Raw genomic sequence first — 18,166 nt, 5'->3', positions numbered from 1 at the left:
CAGCTAACACCCTTAACATTCCTAAGGGGAGGCCTAGAGGTGGAAGCTATAGATATCACTTATTGCTTAAGGCTAGTTACGCCCTACGTGAGGGTCCTGGGTCCACTCTGTAATTGGTTAACACTCTAAATGCTGTGATTGGGTCCCGCCAAAAGTAATGAACACCTGGACAATGTGTATGGTTAAAGTTGCTGCCAATGGTGTTATGCGATAATGATTGGACCCCTGTACCTGTGTCTCAATTTCCTGTAACTCCCCCTTCCCCAAACCCATAAAAGGCCCCGCCACCCCATGTTCGGGGCTCTCAGCACGGATCCACGGCGCTGGTGAGGTCTGTGAGCCCGAGTTTAGGCCCGGCCAGCCTAAGCCTATAATAAAGCCCTTTGCTTTACCATGAGTAATATTACAGTTATACTTCAATTATTCAATCCTCAATATTTTTCTTGTTTCTTCTACTTAAACTTACTAATTTGCTATCATTTGCTTCCAAAGTCAATTCATACTTTGCCTCTAATGTCATCAGTGAACGTGACGGTAACCTCCTCCAAACTAAGTTTTCAGTTAGGTAATGAAAGCACTCGGCGATTTTTTTTAAAGGACCTACTTCTTAGCTTCTGAGATAAGAATGTTAAATTTCCTAACTTTATGAACAGTATAACCTAACTTGCAATGATTCTGCAAAAACAGTTTCACCTGTATTTTGTCACCTGTGCCCACAAACATTGCAAGTTATAGAGGGCAAATACCATCCCCTCTTTTAAGAATAAAGAAAGGGCCCCAGGTTAATAAGTAACTCATGAAACTCTATGTACTTCCGGTCCTCAACAAGATGCTTCCGTCTGAGAGCATCCCAAGTGGAGACCATCCTCTGGGTACAGTGGTAAAACGGGAAACGCACACCTCTGGGCACCATGTTACCCCTCATGAGTTGGGAGGAGACAGAGCTCCTTCAGGCCAAAACAGGGCAGCACGGGAATAAACAGGCATTGTCTATTGGCCAAATATTTCTCAAGGTCCACATTCCAGAAGAGACTCCATTTATTCCCCAGACTCAAACCATTCCCACTTCCACGAATGACTTCTCATCGTGTAGCAGCCAACCTGTGATTATAATCACCACCACCACAGAGCCAGAATCCAGACAGCTTCCCCCAGCCCTGGGAAAATTACCACGGGAAGCAGGCTGTGGTCCAGAGAGCCCATCAAGTAGCAAGACAGTTCTTGAGAAAACTGTGGTCTGAGGTTCAGAGGGCAACACTGAAATGTATTCTCATTATCACGTGGTCCCCCTTGACTTGAGTCCCATTTAAATACATGTAACTGTTTTCTTCCTTTAATAACTGCATCCTATCAAAGAAAGCACCTAGGGCACTGGGGCTGTAGTTCCAAGTCCCGAAACTTATCACCAAAATGCAAGATACCAAGCAGTGTATCAAAAAGGAAAAAAAAAAGTTCCTTGGTTTAAATGATGTAGAAAAACTAGACATAGTATTTACCTTTGAACGCTGCTAATGAATCTGGGAGCATCTACATCACAAAATATATTAGACTTTGTTCAGTCCAGTGTTTCCCCACAGCTGTGTACAGAGTACTGTGAAAACCCACGATAGGCAACGCTACTGGAAAGTAAACGTGAGGGGCGCTTGGGTGGCTCAGTTGGTTAAGCATCTGATTCTTCATTTTGGCTCACAGTCATGGCCTCACAGTTCATGAGTTCAAGTCCCCCACTGGGCTCCAAGCTGACAGTGTACTGATAGAGCAAAGCCTGCTTGGAAATCTCTCTCTAACCCTATCTCTGCCTCTCCCCATCTCTATAAATAAATAAATAAATAAATAAATAAATCTTTAAAAAAAATAAGAAAGTACATAACATAGCAGAAAACTTCTGGATTATACAGATAAGATTCCTGGGCTCTGTTTTCAGCCCCGCCCTAACCTAGCTATATATAAACTCAGACAAATCATTTCATTTTCTTTGGGCTTCCGCTTATGATTTGCTCTAGATTTTGTCTACTTCTAAAACCCATTTTTGTGTGACTCTATCACATAAGAACCGCTAGTTCTCAAGCAGCTTGAAACTTAACGTAGAAGAATATATTAATCTGCATCTAAAAACTTACTCAAAACATCATTTTCTGCTCATTCATTCTGAAAATGGCGGTTGTCAATGTTCTCACGTAAAGGATATCACATTGAGAAGTGTAGTTTTAAGAACATGGCCCTGTTAAAATAAACCCATTTTCTTTCCTTTTTTAAAAATATTCTTTTAATGTTTACTTATTTTTGAGAGACAGAGCATGAGCAGGGGAGGTGCAGAGAGAGAGGGAGACTCAGAATCTGAATCAGGCTCCAGGCTCCGAGCTGTCAGCACCGAGCCCAGCACAGGGCTTGAACTCACCAACTGTGAGATGATGACCTGAGCCGAAATTCGGCGCTTAATGGATCGAGCCACCCAGCACCCCAAAATATACTCATTTTCAAAGTCACTAAATTTTCCAAACTTGCATACTACAATCATCTGAAATTTCAAAAAGGTCCTAAAAATGGTTTCATTTTCCAGGATATTACAAAAGAAATTACAAGATCTAGGTGACTAAAACTTACAATAAGGATGGCTTTCCTTGGCAGGGAAGCAAACCCATGGCCCCACGTATTCCTGAATGTGGTATCCAGTCCAGACCATATCTAGGAAGACTGACCAGAGAATTCAGACAACCGCGAAGCCTCAGCTGGGCGGGGACCCAAACCAGCCGTTCTCAGCCAGGGCCACAAGCCTCTATCCCCATTTTCAGAGTTCTGGTAGCTGCCTGGCCCAAGAGATGATAATAGCAGGTCCCACTTGCCCAAGGCCACTACCAACAAACACACCCAAAAACCCAAAGAGAGCTAACCAGTGGGAAAAAAGACCCATTAAGTCTAAAAAAGGAACCCCATTACTCAAATGCATAAATAAGGAATCAAGAATCATGAAAAGTCATGTAAATATCACACCACCAAAGGAAACTCATAAAATTCCAATAACGGAGGATCCATGAACTGTCAGACAAAAATTTAAAATAATCCTCTTAAGGAAGTTCAGTGAGCTACAAGAAAACAAGAGACACCACTAAATAAAACTTGGGAAACAATACATAAATAAAACAAGAAAACAGCAACCATCAAACAACAAACAAACAGAAATCCGAGAGCTGAATAATATAACTAAAGAATGCAACAGAGTCAAAAGTAGACTCAGTCACACAGAAAAAAAGAATCAGCAACTAAGGGGGCACCTAGCTGGCTCAGTCGGAAGAGGTAATGACTTTTGATCTCAGGGTTGTTGCCCCAAGTTGGATGTAGAGATTACTTAAATAAATAAAACTTGAAAAAAAATCAACAACGGGAGAGAACAGGACGCTGGAATTTACAGTCAGAAGAGCAAAAATAGAATGAAACAGAGTGGAAAAAAGCTTACAGGAATTATGAGACACAATGGGGAAAAAAACCCAACAAAACAAAGCAAAATAATATTCACATTATGGGAATTCCAAAACAGGAAAAGAAAGAGAAATGGAGTGAAAGTATACTTAAAGCAGTAACATCTGAGGCACCTGATGGTTCAGTCAGTTACGTATCTCTCTTTTTTTTAAATTTTTAAAAATGTTTTATTTATTTTTGAGAGAAAGAGAGAAGAGAGAGACAGCACAAGCAGGTGAGGGTCAGAGAGAGAGGGAGACACAGAATCAGAAGCAGGCTCCAGGCTCTGAGCTAGCTGTCAGCACAGAGCCTGATGCGGGGCTCGAATCCACGAACCGTGAGGTCATGACCTGAGCCGGAGTCGGATGCTCAACTGACTGAGTCACCCACACACTCCTAAGTATCTGACTCTTGATTTCAGCTCAGGTCATGATCTCATGATTCATGAGATGGAGCCCTACACTGGGCTCTGTGCTGACATGCAGAACCTGCTTGGGATTCTCTCTCTCTTCTCTTTCTCTCTCTCTCTCAAATAAACATTTTTATTCTCTCTCCCAACTCTCTCTCTCTCTCAAATAAACATTTTTATTTTTTTAAAGGTAGTATAAATCTTACTGGTAGCAGTAAATACATAGGCATTTTATATTCTATAATATGGTAATAGTGGTGCATAAGTTACTTAAAACTCTAGCTTAAAAGTTAAAAAGAATATATTTAAAACAACCGTAATGACAATCATCTGTTACAAATTACATTAAAAATTTTTTGCAGTAAATTCTATGCCACAGATGGGGCTTCATCTCATGAGCCCAAGGTCAAGAGTCACATGCTCTAATAAACTGAGGCAGAGAGGGATCCCTACGAATTTATTGTACCATATGAACAGCAGCAGTGGTAACAAAATGTGAGGCAGAGGATAAGTCAAACTGCAAGTTTACAAACTACTGAAGTTGTCATCAGTTTAAAATGAGTGTGGTAAGTTTAAGGTATTTTATGTAAGCCTCATGGCAACCACCCAGAAAAATTTTATACTAATTACACCAAAAAACACAATAACGAAGTCAAAACACCAAGAGGTATCAAAACAACAAAAAAAGACAGCTGGATAAAAAATCATGGAATAATGGATCTACAAAACAACCAGAAAACAATTAACAAAACGACAATAGTAAGTCCTTACCTATCAAAAATTACTTTGTTAGAAGATTAAATTGTCTCATTAAGAGACAGAGAATGGCTCAATAGTTTAAAAAAAAATCCAACAATATGCTGACTGACGTTAGACTTAAAGACACACCTACACTGAGAGTAAAGGATGGATAAAGATATTTTAAGCAAATGATAACCAAAAACAAAACAGACTTTAAAAGTAGTAAAAAGACACAGAGATCAGTGTACAATGATAAAGTGGCCAATGTAACAAAAAGATCTAACAACTGTAAATATTCATGTACCCAACACTGGAACACCTAAATATCTGAAGCAAAAACTAACAGAACTAAAAGGAGAGACAAACAATAAAATAATAGCACTTGCAGACTCTGATACCTGGCTCTCCACAATGGACAGATTCCCCCAGACAGAGAATCAAAAGGAAACAGTGTATCTGAACAACACTAGAGACTAAAGTGGCCTAACAGACAGAGAACATCCTACCCAACAACAGAAGAATACACATTTCTCTCAAGAGCACACAGAACAATGTCTAGAACGGACCATGTGTCAGGCCACAAAACAAGTCTTAACAAATTCCAGAAGGCTGAGATCATACCAAATATCTTTTCAGCTACAATGGCATGAAACTAGAAATCAGTAGAAAGAGGGAAACCAGAAAATTCACAAACATGGAAATTAAACAATACTCTATTCAACAGTCAATAGATCAAAGAAGAAATTAAAAGGAATTTAAAATGGTTTTTGAGGGGCGCCTGGTTGGCTGGCTCAGTCAATAGACTAGGTGACTCTTGATCTCAGGGTTCTAAGTTCAAGTCCCACATTTGGTACAGGGATTATTTAAAGATAAAATCTTAAAAAAAAGAAAAAAGATTCTTGAGACAAATGAAATGGAAACACAATAAACATACAGAACTTTGGAGATGCAGCAAAAGAAGTTCTAAAAGCAAAGTTCATGGCAATAAACACCTATATTAAGAAACAAAAAAGGTCCCAAATAACCTAATTCTATACCTTCAGGATCTAGAAAAAGAAGAGCAAAGTGAGCTCAATGGTGGCAGAAGAATAAATATGTGTAGAATGAAGATTAAAGAGGTATAAATGAAATAGAGAACAGAAAAGCAATACAAAAGATTAACCAAAACAAAGAGTTAGTTCCTTGAAAAGATAAATCAAAATTGGTAAACCCTTACACTAACCAAGGAAAAAAGAAAACCCAAATCATCAAAATTATAAATGAAAAAAGAGACATTACAACTGATACCAGAGAAATACAAAAGGATCATGACAGTACAATGAAAAACTACACACCAACAAACTAGACAACCTAGATGAAAAAATTCTTAGAAACAAACAACTTACCAAGACTAAATCAGATAGAAATAGAAAATCTGAATGGACCAATTACTAGTACGAAGAGTAAGCCAGTAATCAAAAATATTCCAGGGCACCTGGGTGGCTCAGACAGTTAAGTGTCCAACTTTGCCATGGGTTATGATTTCACAGCTTGTGGGTTCAAGTCCTACATTGGGCTCTGCACTGACAGCTCAAGAGCCTAGAATCTACTTCAGGTCCTGTGTCTCCCTCTCTCTCTGCTCCTCCCTCATGCACACTGTCCCTCTCAAAAATAAACAAACATTAAAAGAAATTGGAATATATATATATATTCCAATGAAGAAAAGCCCAGGATGAGATAGTCTCATTGGCGAATTTTATAAATATTTGAAGAATTAAAACTAATCACATGCAAACTCTTCCAAAATATTGAAGAGGAAGCAAAACTCCTAAACTCATTTTACAAGCCAGCATGATCCTGATACCAAACCAGAAAATGACACTCCTAGAAAACTACAGACCAATATCCCTGATAAATGTAGATTAAAAAATTCTTAATAAAATACTAGTAAACCAAATTCAGCAGTACTTTAAAAAGATCCCACCATTAGCAACTGGGATTTATCCCTGGGATGCAAGGATGGTTTGACATATATAAATCGATCAATATGATATAGCACATGGATGGAATAAAAAAAACATATGATCATCTCAATAGATGCAGAAAAATTGGACAAAATTCAATATCTATTCATGAAAAAAAAACTCCCAACAAATTAGGCATAGAACGAATGTATGTCAAGATAATAAAGGCTCTATATGACAAGCCCACAGCTAAACTCATACTCAATGGTGAAAGGTTCAAAGATTTTCCTCTAAGATTAGGAATAAAACAAAAGTATTCACTTTTACCATACCTATTCAATAGAGTATAAGAAGTCCTAGCTAGAGCAACCAAACTAGAAAAGAATTAAAAGGCATCACAATTGGAAATGAAGACGTAAACTGGCTCTATTTGCAGAGGACATTATTTCATATAGAGAAAATCCTAAAGACTCAACTAAAAAACTGTTCCATTTATCAGTGAATTCAGTAAAGTTGCAGGACACAAAATTAACAGTAAAACTCAGTAGTATTTCTCCACACTAACAATGAATTTTATGAAAGAAAGAAATCAAGAAATCAATCCCGGGCCATCTGGGTGGGTCAGTCGGTTGAACACCCAACTTTTGGTATCAGCGCAGGTCATGATCTCACTCACAGTTTGTGAGTTCAAGCCGCTCATTGGGCTCTGGGCGGACAGCGTGGAGCCTGCTTGGGATTATCTTTCTTTCTACCCCTCCCCTGCTCTTTCCCTATCTCACTCTCTCTCTCAAAATAAATAAATAAACTTAAAAAAATTTTAAAGAAATAATTCCCATTTAAAAGAGCATCAAACACAGCAATAAAATACAAAGGAATAAATTTAATGAAGTGAAAGTTCTCTAGTGTGAAAACTACAAGACAATGATGAAAGAAATCAAGGAAAATACAATTAGATGGAAAGGTATCTCCTGTGCATGGACTATAAGAATATAGGTAAAATGTCAATATTACTAAAAGCTATCTATAGATTCAATGCAATCCCTCTCAAGATTCCAGGGGCAGTTTTTACAGCAGTAGAAAAAAATACTCCTCAAGTTTACATGGAAACACAAAAGACCCTGAATAGTCAAGGGAATCCTGAGAAAGAAAAACAAAGCAGGAGGCATGACACTTCCAGATCTCAAGCTATACTATAAAGCCCTATAGTCATCAGAACAGTATGATATTGGCATAAACACAGACAAATAGACCAACAGAACAGAATTGAGAGCCCGAAACAAACCCAAGCTTCTATAGTCAACTAATATTTGACCAGGGAGCCAAAAAATACTCAATGAAGAAAAGACGGTCTCTTCACAACACATGCTGTTGTGGTACCTGGATACTCCCATGGAAGAGAAACGGAACCCCTCCCTACCTTACATGCCTCACAAAAACTAACTCAAAATGGATTAAAGACTTCAACGTAAGACCTGAAACCATGTAACTCCAAGAAGAAAACAGAAATAAAGCTCCTTGACATGGGTCCGGGTAATGGTTTTTTGGATATGACATCTAAGGCACAAACAACAAAAGCAAAAATAAACAAAGGAGACTACAACAGACTAAAAAGCTTCTGCACAGCAAGAGAAACCATCAACAAAGTGAAAAGACAACCCAGCTGCCTACAGAATGGGAAAAAATATGTGCAAACCATTTATCTGGTAAGGGGTTAATATGCAAAATATATAAAGAATTTATATAACTCAATAGCAAAGAACAAAAAACAAAAAACCCACAATTAAAAAATGCACAGAGGACCTGAATAGACATTTCTCCAAAGATATATGAAAGGCCAACAGGTACATGAAAAAGTCTTTGGCATCACTCGTTATCAGGTAAATGCAAATTAAAAGCATAACGAGGTACTACCTCAGACTTGTTAGAATGGCTATCACCAAAAAGACAAGCTGCCAAAAATAGAAAGGGGAACCTTAGTGCACTTGGTAGGAATGTAAATTTGTACAGCCACTGTGCAAAACAATATGGAGGACCCTAAAAAATATAAAAATAGAACTACCACATGATCCCAAAATTCCACTTCTGGAAATATATCCAAAGGAAACTAAAACCCTTACTCGAAAATGTATCTGCATGCCCATGTCCACAGCACCATTATTTATAATAGCCAAGACATCGAAACCACCTAAGTATCCATTACTGGATGAAAGGATAAAGAAGATGTGGTATATAAACACAAAGGAATCTTATTCGGCCATTAAAAATGAGGACATCCATGGGGTGCCTGGGTGGCTCAACTGGTTAAGTGGCCACCTTCAGCCTAGGTCATGTCCTCACAGTTTGTAAGTTCAAGCCCCAAGCTGGACTCTGTGCTGACAGCTCAGAGCCTGCAGCCTGCTTCAGATTATGTTTCTCTCTCTCTCTCTCTCTCTCTCTCTCTCTCTCTCTCTCTCTCTCTCTCTGTGCCCCTTCCCAACTCATGCTGTCTTTCAAAAAAAAAAGGAGAATAAACATTAAATGAATACATAAGTAAATAAAGAGGGAATCCTATCATTTATTCCAAAATGGAGAGACCCTGAAGGGATAATAGTAAGTGAAGTAAGTCAGAAAAAGAAAAACTGTCTCGATCTCACATGTGGGCAAAAAGAAACCTCATAGAAAAAGAACAAACTTGTGGTTACTTGTGGGGGTGTGTGGCAGGGGGCAGGGAACTGAAGAAGGTGGTCAGAAGGTACAAATTTCCAGTTATAAGTACCAAAGATGTAGTCACAAATGACACCAGCTAACACTGCCCCATGATCTATAGGAAACTTGTTAGAGTAAATTCTAACAGTTCCCATCACAAAACGAATTTGTTTTCCTCTCTCTTTTCCTCTTTTGTTTCTATTATATCTATATGGGAAGATGGATGTCAGCCTAACCTCTCATGGTGATCATTTTGCAATATATATAAATCATACCATCATGGCTACACCTTAAACTTATATAGTGACAAGTGTCTATTATCTCCCAAGAAACCTAGGGGGAAACAAGAGAAAGAGAAGGATAACACACGTCTGTGTGGAGAGGAGAAACCCCAAAATGCCGTGGAGAGGACTCTAGTCAACCCCAATGTAGACGCAGGAAGCTGCTCTCTCATGGGCTGGCTCTGCTCGATCACGGCACCTAAATTCCCAAGAACGGACTGTTCACCTCTATTCCAACAACAGATCCCTATAGTAAGTGGAGCATACATTTCTCAATAATTTGGAAATTAAAAAGTGCATTTAATTAAAATATAGCAAACATAAAGATGATTTAAAAATACAGATTCAAGGGCACCTGAGTGGCTCAGTTAAGTGTCCAACTCTCGGTTTTGGCTCAGGATTGTTATCTCACAGTTTGTGTGGGTTTGAGCCCTGCACTGGGCTCCACACTGACAGTATGGAGCCTGCTTGGGATTCTCTCTCCCTCTCTCTGCCTCTTCCCTGCTCGCTCTCGCTTTCTCTCTCTCTCAAAATAAATAAACTTTAAAAAAATATATACAGATTCAACTCTAACACGTAACTATTTGTTGACATGCTATGTGCTACAAAGGTGAACAAGAAAAATACCTCTTTGGACTTCTCCTCTTTGGTAAACCTTCCAAACTTTTCTATCATCTCAGCCACAAATATCACATCCATTTTGTCAGAAAAATTGGCAGCCTCCACAGTGTAAGCCAGTAACTGTCGGGCTGTGGCCACAGCATTAGTAAGATTGAGAGGCATCTGTATTCAAAAAAGGCAAAAATTTTGACATTTTATCTTTGCATTTCAAAACATGGTCAAGAATTCAAATTCTTTATCATTTATCCCCAGGAACCTTCTTAAAATGCTTTTTCACACCTGAGAAAACTGGAATTATAATGGCAACTAACCTAAAGGCAATTTTTTTAAACTGTGAATGAAACACAGTAATATGTGCAAACACATCTGGTAAAAACACTGCACTGTGTCTTTCTCTCCACTTACCCAGATTCTACACACACTCAATTCCAATTGCTTAGTAAAGCTTTTCCTGAGTATTCCAACTGGGAGGGATCAATAACCCCCCTGGAACCCCAAGGCACGGGGTATGAAGCACTTACTGAACGTTTATCTAGTCGGCCATGCTCCGCCAGTAACATTTTACATTTGTTTACTTACTGACTTAAACACAACTCAGCACCAACCATTACACCAAGGGTAGCACGGGCACCAAGGAGCCTAAGAAAATGGGCCACACAGAGGCCTTCTTCCCCCGCTTACAGTCTGCTCAGGTTTAAAAAGGATGCATGGAAGTGAATACAAGAAAAGACATATGAGTACAAGTATAACAAGGGATCACTTGTGACAAAGACATTATAAAAGGGACCAACAGGTGGCTTCCCAGACGGATTTGAAGGATGGTTGGGATTCGGTCCAGTGAACACAGATAATAAAGTTATCCAAACAAAGGCACCGAGTTAGGCAGCACTGGAAAGGAAACTGGACATCACACAGAGCCTTGACTACCACTGAGGTGACAAGGCCTGATCCTGAAGACGGATCGACTAAGCGTAAACACGAAATCCTTATACTTTACGAGTATTTAATAAAACACACACAACCACACACCTGGCATTTCAACCAAAAGAAATTAACAGCCGCCGTCAGTGTGAAGACTTTCTAGTTACCTGATTGAACATATAAAGGACTCTGGTGACATCATTCGCATACTGGCAGCGAGAATAGTCGTCATCGGCCCAGAAGCCGCCCCTGTCGCACCTGCGCCAGGCCCTCCTCTCGTCCTGCGGGCTTCCGGGGTAGATCCCGCCGCCGTGCGAGCTCCGAGCACACTGAAGGCGCGCCGTGATGCCTGCCAGCGTCCTGGGCCACCTGGAGAGGTGAAGGCGAAACAGTGGGAGGAAACTTACCCGGGACCCAAGTCACGGGGAGGAAAATCAAGGATGAGAAAGGTCACGAATAATCACAGAGAAAACCTCTAGAAGAAACAAATTCCTCTCAGAATAAAGACTTTAAAAAAAGCTTTGCATGGACTCAACAGGCTTAAACTAGAGCCACAGAGATTTTCATAGCAGAGCATATTTTCTTCAAAGATTCTAAAGATTGCTATAAGCACCCAGGAAAAGTCTTAAATAAGAGAAACAATGCAACATGCGGCGCAGAATCAGCAGGTGCGCAGACAGGAGTCGCCACAGCAGGGCCAGGACGGCGTTCCTCAGAGAGGCCCGCGTGCTGCACCGGCGCCCCTGGGACAACTGGGGACGTGCAGTATTGGGGACGTGGATTTTCCCACCAACAGTTAACTCGTGAGGGTTGTTCACTGTGCCCAGACTGTTCGGACCAACAACAGGGATTATGCTGAAACTTGCTTTCTTCCCGGGAGTCTGAAATTTTGGTACACGCTGGGCAGAGGATGCCCGCATGGCCAGCGATAAGAACGTGGCGTGCTGAGTTTCCAACGGGCTTCGCTGGGCAACACCACTGCCCAGAGGCCGCCTTTTCGTGGCTGGAGGAGCAGCGCTCTGTGTGATCTTCACGGGAGGGAGAGAGCACGAGGAAGCCTGCACACAGATCTCTCCAGAATGCAGCTGTGTCCTTCCCCTGCTCATCCCACCAGGTGTCTTACGACATCACGATAATACATCTTAGCTGTGACCACAATGACACGCGGAGTCCACGCCAGTCCTCCTAGCAAACCGCTGCACTTGGGGGTGGCCTAGCACACCTCCGACCCGGCACACAACTGAATTTCTTTGGGAGAAACTGCCCCCTCTTCTAGTGCAGACACAAACCTGTGGGCATGGACTGTACTAATAGCTGGGAGAAATCTTTGTCCTTTGAGCTCCATTTCTCCAAAAGTGGGACTGACAGGAATATATTTAATAAAAGTTACAGCTGACCTGTAACACAGGAACTGATACATTACAGCATCAGTCGTGCTGAAATAGAATTCATTACTGAAATCTGCATAAACAGACTCAGCAACACTAAACTAAATCTTATTAATGCAGTGAAAGTTCAATCGCATAATATACTAAGGAGTGTCAAAAGCTAATTCATTAATCAGTTCAATAATTAGGTTCTTCTATTTTTAAAATTATAAAATACTCCAATTATGAGCAGGAAGAGAAAATCCACCATAAATAGAAAACATTATGAGTACCTAATAAAAGATGCAGAATAGAACAAAGTTCCCAAATGCTGTCTATTTTGCTTTAAAGTATACAGTGTAAATATTACTTATTAACAGTTATTCTACATAAAGGACTTAGCTATCAGCAATAATAAATGCTAATTTCCATAAACTCGGGTCAGAGAGGTTTTTTTCTTACAGGACATAAAGATAGTTTTTAAAAAAAAAAACAATGAAGAAGTAGCTGAGCTAAAGATGTTACATAGCTTCTTCACCTTGGATTTAAAAGATTAATATCCAAGGGCTTTCCTACCCTTAAAACTTGGGCAGAAGGAGCACCAATCATAGACGGTACAAACTGGATATTTAACAAACTATTTATGCTGCTTTAAAGAGCAGAAGTATTTCCTTTGATTGACATTAACTACAAAGTCATTAATAAATTCCTAAATGTAAAGAACATCAAATAAATAATATATTTAAAGATGCTTTATAAACTACCCTGAAAGTAAAAGAGAGTCTAAGGTAAAAGCTGTTACCTCTCACAAATTCTAAATTTTCTATTTAAAAAAAAATTGTAACATTTAACTCCCTCTGCTTATCTCAACACAAAGTCTACCGCTAATGGTTCCCATAGTTTCGGGCCGTCCGAAAGCTTTCATTTCCCACATTTCCCAAAGTCCTTTTGGCTTAACTGCCAGAAAAACCAAACTGGGGAGGAAAAAGGGACATGGGTTTCTCCTAATTATCGTGTGTATGAAGCAAAGTCCAGCCCTAAAAGAGCCCCTGAAAACCCAGGACATACCATCAGCCTGTCGGAATTTCACAGTTTTAGTAGAATTTCCAAAACATTTCCCTAAAGTAGTGGTTCTTAACTTTTACAACAAACTATTAAACATGAAACACTCTGGCTGCAGAGGCTGTTAAATCAACATATCGGAGATAAAATTCAAGCACCTTTTCTTCTTAATCTTCATAAATGGCTCTGGAATCACTTTTCTAAAGGGTAGGCCTTAGATATATAAGGACATGTATGTGAATATACATATATTTCTCAATTTTTCTTCCTGAGAACTGGAGACCAATGATGCACCTTTAAGAATAAAAACAGATGCAGGCAAATCACGTGTCCAGCACTGTCTACGTCACTGACCTGAAATCACCTTTATTGTTCACCACTCTCTCAGGGGGACAGTACTGTGCAGAGCTCTCTAATACCACAATATCGACGGTTCTCGTGTTGTTCCCGCGTTTGGTCTGGACGTGACAGCCCCAATTTCCAGTCGATCCAGCCTGAATGTTAGAAATGGTTAGGGCACTGCATGAAGAAAGATTTTAAAAAAAGAGAAAATATGGTTAGACCAAAGAAAGGGGGACAACTCAGGCTTCTATCATTCACTTGGCATCTATGTCGGAATACACACAGTGGGCAAAGCACTTCTGAGATTAAAAACAAATTTAAAATATGATCCCTCCAGGGGGTGCCTGGGTGGCTCAATGGGTTATGCATTCGACGCTGGCTCAGGTCATGATCTTGTGGTTTGAGAGTTCAAGCCCCGCGTCAGGCTCTCTGCTTCAGATCCTCGGTCTCCCTCTCTCTCTCTGTCCTTCTGGCATGCTCTCTCTCAACAACAGACACACACACATATATATGATCCCAGCAGCAAGTCAAGACCAACAGGTAAGGAGCTCCTTAAACCACTGTGATCAGAGCTGTAACGAAGTATGGGCAGGGCGCCTGGGTGGCTCTGTCAGGTAGGCGACCTACTGTCGATTTCAGCTCAGGTCATGATCCCACTCACGGTGGTGAGATGGAGCCCCGCATCAGCCTCTGTGCTGATAGCGTGAAGCCTGCTAGGATTCTCTCTCTCTCTCTCCCTCCCCGACTCTCTCTCTTGCAAAATAAACATTTTTTTAAAAAAGTATGAACAGAGTGAAAGTTGAGAGGGGACATCGTGCCTGAAACTTCTCCTTCTAGAAAGAGGGCAAGCAGGATGCAGCCAGGTGAGGGAACAGACTCCATGCAAAGGCACATTCTTCAGCAAAACTAATAGAGACCTTTCCAAGTTACGTCCACCTTTCCACTGATTCAGAGGAAAATACTCAAGCATGAAGGAAGGAGATTAATATTATGACATGAACAATTAAAAAATATTGAAGGTAAAATACTTTGTGGAAGAATTCATTAAGTCTCTACAACGATTTAGTAAAATACCAACTAATGCTTTCACAAAAGGAGATTTCCATGTAAAGGCATACTTTAATTCATAACAGCTATATTTCTAAATAGCTGTCAGTAAATTCGATTTTCAAGATGAAATCATAATTCTCTATTATAAAACCTATTAATTAAAGAGCAAATGTCAGAACCTTCAATTAGCCTTTCTCCCTCCACATGACCCACTATGCTATGCCTTTATGTAAATAGAGAATTAAGAAATAATTAGACATAAAGGATGTATCATTTTAATTAACTGACAAAATTATGTCTCCAAGTTAATACACTTTTCCAGTCTCCTAAATCATTAATGGCTATACAACATCATATGTTCTAATAAAGACTTTGAGTCACTGTTACTCTGAATCAAAGAAAATGTTTATCATCTTTGTTAATTAAGTCAGTGAACAAACCAATACACTGTAATAAATATATTTGAGATAAAGTGACACAAAAAGTACTTTACCTTATAAATAGCCAAATTCTAAAATAACCAATCACTCTCTAATCCAGAGGTCCCAAACTTTCTTAGATCACAGCACCTTCACTGACTGGAAAATATTTTGCAGAGCTCCAAAAGAAATACCTAGAATGGTCTAATAACTAAATTAAATCCCAGAATTGTTTACTGATATCCTAGTATCATAACAGCCATTTGAAAAAATAATGCACAACAACTGGATACAAATATTTCATTCTTAAATACAGATCAGACGATACCCTTATTTCATGTTCCACAATGATTTTCACACAGTACCTGCTTTGCACCATATTAATCAACAAAAACTCGGCACCCTAAAGTATGGTACCAGCAAAAGGAATGCAGCATGACTGAATGATACCATTCAGTCCAACAAATGTCAAGTATCACCACGCTTCTTCAAAAACTTAAAATAGGGGCGCCTGGGTGGCTCAGTCGGTTAAGCATCTGACTCTCGGTTTCGGCTCAGGACATGATCTCATGGTTCATGAGTTTGAGCCCCACGTTGGGCTCCGTGCTGACAGTGCAGAGCCTGCTTGGGATTCTCTGTCTCCCTCTCTCTGCCCCTCCCCCAACTTCCCCTCAAAAATAAATAAACTTTAAAGAAAGAAAAAAACTTAACATATCCCAGAGCCCCTCTGTACATGCACTGTGAGGTCCCAGGGCCCTCTGGAGCACCACCCTGGGAGCTAAGTGCATAATGCATTTTGCCAACATGTTTTAAAGATAACTGTTAGCAATGCCATCAATGCTCTAAAACCAATGATCAGAATAAACTTTTCAGGAATCCTCAAAGCAGCATCTTTGGGAATTTAAGGAAGAAGCAGCAGCTTCAATTTTATCTTCGAGGAAAAGTACAAACTTTGATTCTTACTAAGGAAAGATGGATAACAGGAGGAAATCAATGGAGAATGAACAACTATCTCAAGTTAACCGAATCAATAACCGTTATTTCCTTTTTCTGCAAATTCTTTATTATTCGGAGGCAAAGTTTGGGTAAAGGGCTTCATATGAAAGATCTGCACATGAGTCAAAAACTATTAGGCAAGGATGCTGATCTTAGAATTAATTTTTTGTCCTGCTATAAAGAGTTTAAAGTATGACTTGCAGATATAAATGTATAGTTAATCTAGTTATAGTTGCAAAAAGTAAGAGTTCTAAATGAATGGAGCCCTTTTATTTAGAAAAAGGTTCTAGAGGTGCCTGTATGGCTCAGTCAGTTAAGCATCTGACTTCAGCTCAAGTCATGATCTCACAGCTCATGAGTTCAAGCCCCGTATCAGGCTCTGTGCTAACAGATCGGAATCTAGAACCTGCTTCAGATTCTGTCTCCCTCTCTCCCTTCTCCGCTCACTTTCTGCTTCTCTCTCTCTCAAAAAAAAAAATACATATTAGAAACTTTTAATAAAAAAAAGATTCTATATATTTTTAATATATTATTGTTGCTGTATTATATATGAGCTATTATCTACTCATATAATAAACTGCTTAAAGCACACAACTCAGTGAGCTTTAACATATGTACATGCTTGTGAAATTCTCACCACAATACACGAAGGGTAACGGTAGAGCCTTCTCACTGGAACCTAACAAACTGTTTCTAACAATCTTATTCTCCAATAAAAGAACTCTGGTTCTGGTAAGCGCGGGGCAGCTCCTATCAAAATACCCTCCCTGAGGTTAACAATCACAAGCTCTGGACAAACTACAACATGACACCTATCTGAACACATGGTCAGTGATCCGAAGCAAGCAGAAACCAGAGAGAAGCTGACGCCTGGAAGACGGGATCAGCACCAGGAAGAAAGACCAGGAAAGTGTTTTCAATGGCTTTTACCCCAGGATAGGCCTGACTCAAATAGAAATTCACAGTTTTTTTTTTTTTTACACTTCATAACAATTTATGGATAGACTATCTTCACTGAGTTTCTTTTTAATTTTTTTACATTTATTTACTTTTTTAATGTTTTATTTATTTTTTTAAATAGCTTATTGTCAAATTGGTCTCCATACAACACCCAGTGCTCTTCCCTACAAGTGCCCTCCTCCATCACCACCACCTCTTTTCTCCCTCCCTCTCCCCCTCCCCCTTCAACCCTCAGTTCGTTTTCAGTATTCAATATCTCTCAGGTTTTGCATCCCTCTCTCTCCTCAACTTTCTTTCCCTCTTCCCCTCCCCCTGGTCTTCCATTAGGTTTCTCCTGTTTTCCTGTTAGACCTATGAGTGCAAACATATGGTATCTGTCCTTCTCCGCCTAACTGATTTCGCTTAGCATGACACCCTTGAGGTCCATCCACTTTGCTACAAATGGCCAGATTTCATTCTTTCTCATTGCCATGTAATACTCCATTGATTCATTCATCAGGTGATGGACATTTAGGCTCTTTCCATGATTTGGCTATTGTTGACATTGTTGCTATGACCACTGGAGTACATGTGCTCCTATGCATCAGCACTCCTGTATCCCTTGGGTAAATCCCTAGCAGTGCTATTGCTGGGTCATAGGGAAGTTCTATTGATAGTTTTTTGAGGAACCTCCACCCTGAGGTGAGCAGCTACACCAGTTTACATTCCCACCAACAGTGTAGGAGGGTGCCTGTCTCTCCACACCCTCACCAGCATCTATAGTCTCTTGATTTATTCATTTTAGCCACTCTGACTGGCGTGAGGTGGTATCCCAGTGTGGTTTTGATTTGTGTTTCCATGATGATGAGTGATGCTGAGCATCGCTTTATTTGCCTGTAGGCCATCTGGATGTCCTGTTTGGAGATGTGTCTGT

The 18,166-nt window shown here is 39.9% G+C and overlaps 1 protein-coding gene across 1 annotated transcript in view; it reads right to left on the bottom strand.

Moving 5' to 3' along the window:
* Positions 1-18,166, bottom strand: part of ADGRA3 (adhesion G protein-coupled receptor A3) — a 142,474-nt gene that overhangs the window by 46,919 nt on the left and 77,389 nt on the right. The window contains exons 9-11 of the mRNA XM_029952283.1: positions 13,841-14,005; positions 11,225-11,426; positions 10,143-10,298 (exon numbers count right to left, since the gene is read on the bottom strand). Coding sequence (XP_029808143.1) covers positions 10,143-10,298; positions 11,225-11,426; positions 13,841-14,005 — 523 coding nt within the window. The remainder of the gene's footprint in view (positions 1-10,142; positions 10,299-11,224; positions 11,427-13,840; positions 14,006-18,166) is intronic.

This window comes from Suricata suricatta, chromosome 1, assembly GCF_006229205.1.
Source record: "Suricata suricatta isolate VVHF042 chromosome 1, meerkat_22Aug2017_6uvM2_HiC, whole genome shotgun sequence".
Lineage (NCBI taxonomy): Eukaryota > Metazoa > Chordata > Mammalia > Carnivora > Herpestidae > Suricata > Suricata suricatta.
The sequence above is the reverse complement of the archived record's forward strand: the minus strand, read 5'-3'. Positions and strand labels throughout refer to the sequence as shown.